The following is a 1612-nucleotide window of genomic DNA, read 5'->3' on the forward strand; positions in this document are numbered from 1 at the left end:
AAGTTAACACAGAAAAAAGCCCAGTCAAGACACAGAGACCAAGTTCTGATAACAGTGTTTGATCCCCTGCATCCAGCCACGCCTGAAGCAAAATCTTCTCCAGGACATTTTTAGTTACTTAAGCCAGTAAGTTCCATTTTAATCCCTTGAGCCAATTTAGCTTGGTTTGCAATCACTTCATCCCAGATAATCTTGACTAAACATCTTTCAATAAAAACTTGCTTTACCACTAATAAAACAGTCAATTGCTAACTCCACGTACATAGAACAATTATTTTTATGTCAAACTAATAGTGAAGAAATACACTGGAACAGGTGTAGGACCACAGGAAAATCTAACGGGACTTTGACCCAGTCTCAGGTTTATGTTAGACTACTATTATTATTATTATTTGATCTCCATCGTTTAAAAAATTCACGATCTTTCCATGCCAAATGACAAGGGAAGCAGATCTGTAGATTTCTATCATGATACCCAAAGCCTACCCCAAGCGTAAAATGAAGAGACAGTATGAGAAAGATTTTTAAAGAGAGTTAACGAAAATATCATGACAGCAACTATTACATGACTGATTTAATGTTCAGCTGTTGAGATATTTGTTTATTGAATGCCTACTCTGTCATAGACTCTTACCAGTTTAAAACAAACCAAGATAAAACCCATGTTTAAAATTCCAGTTGGATTATTTCACTTACACTCCACTTAGTACATTAATAGACTGTGTCTTCACTCCATATCCAGTCTCCTTTAAATTAGCAACAATTCCCAATACATCAATACTGGAACCTTTGGATCCAAAGTTTTTTTCACTGTACATTATCATGTGAGCATTTGAAAAATCCTATTGAGAAAAAAAATTCAAAATTCAAAAACTAGCCATTTATTATCCAAAGACAACCAAGTATTAGCCATTAGCTTGTCCTTTACTTACACCTAATATAGGTCGTAAAGACTGAAGCTCTCCATTGTAACCTCCCCAGGCTTTCCAGTCCCTGTATTCTCCTTCTTCTAGCAAATACTGATGACCTGTAAATCCAGGCTTCTCATACGCAACCCAACTGCAACACAAAGAACATGAGGAGTAGTCATTTTCAGACATGTTCACATTTTTTCAAGGTACGTATCAATTTCACTGAAAAATACAAATAGTTAGAAAGCTAGACATGAACTTCTGCTTTATTATCATTGGAATTCTTTAAAATTTAGGAGAATAACAGAATGGCCCCAAGAAAATAACCTAAGAGACATACATCAGAGTTGTATAAAAAAGGGAAGGGGGGTGTGTGTGTGAGTGGTGTGTATGTGTGTGTGTTTAATAAGGGCTGACTCAAAAGAACCTCAGCAAGCAAAACTGGATAAACTCACTTCAAATAGTAACAAAAATATTATGAATAGTTAGCGATTTACAAGAGCAATTTTAGTGTGCACTTCTATGGGAAAGGTGTAAGATCTATAAAATGCAAAAATACAAAAATTAGGAAGCGAACTGTCAAACCCTTCAATAGCTTGGAGCATAATTCTAATAAGCAAGGTTGTAGATTTGATCAACTTGAATAGGCCAATGTATCAGCCTTGCTTGGTGGACTGACCCCACAATTGTCCCTCAAACTG

General features: G+C 35.8%; 1 protein-coding gene across 1 annotated transcript in view; it reads right to left on the reverse strand.

The window, feature by feature from the left end:
- Window positions 1-1612, reverse strand: part of LOC105551115 (absent in melanoma 1 protein-like) — a 40866-nt gene that overhangs the window by 36395 nt on the left and 2859 nt on the right. Inside the window, exons 3-4 of the mRNA XM_011996267.1 lie at window positions 933-1059; window positions 697-842 (exon numbers count right to left, since the gene is read on the reverse strand). Coding sequence (XP_011851657.1) covers window positions 697-842; window positions 933-1059 — 273 coding nt within the window. The remainder of the gene's footprint in view (window positions 1-696; window positions 843-932; window positions 1060-1612) is intronic.

Source organism: Mandrillus leucophaeus, unplaced genomic scaffold (genome assembly GCF_000951045.1).
Source record: "Mandrillus leucophaeus isolate KB7577 unplaced genomic scaffold, Mleu.le_1.0 Scaffold507, whole genome shotgun sequence".
Lineage (NCBI taxonomy): Eukaryota > Metazoa > Chordata > Mammalia > Primates > Cercopithecidae > Mandrillus > Mandrillus leucophaeus.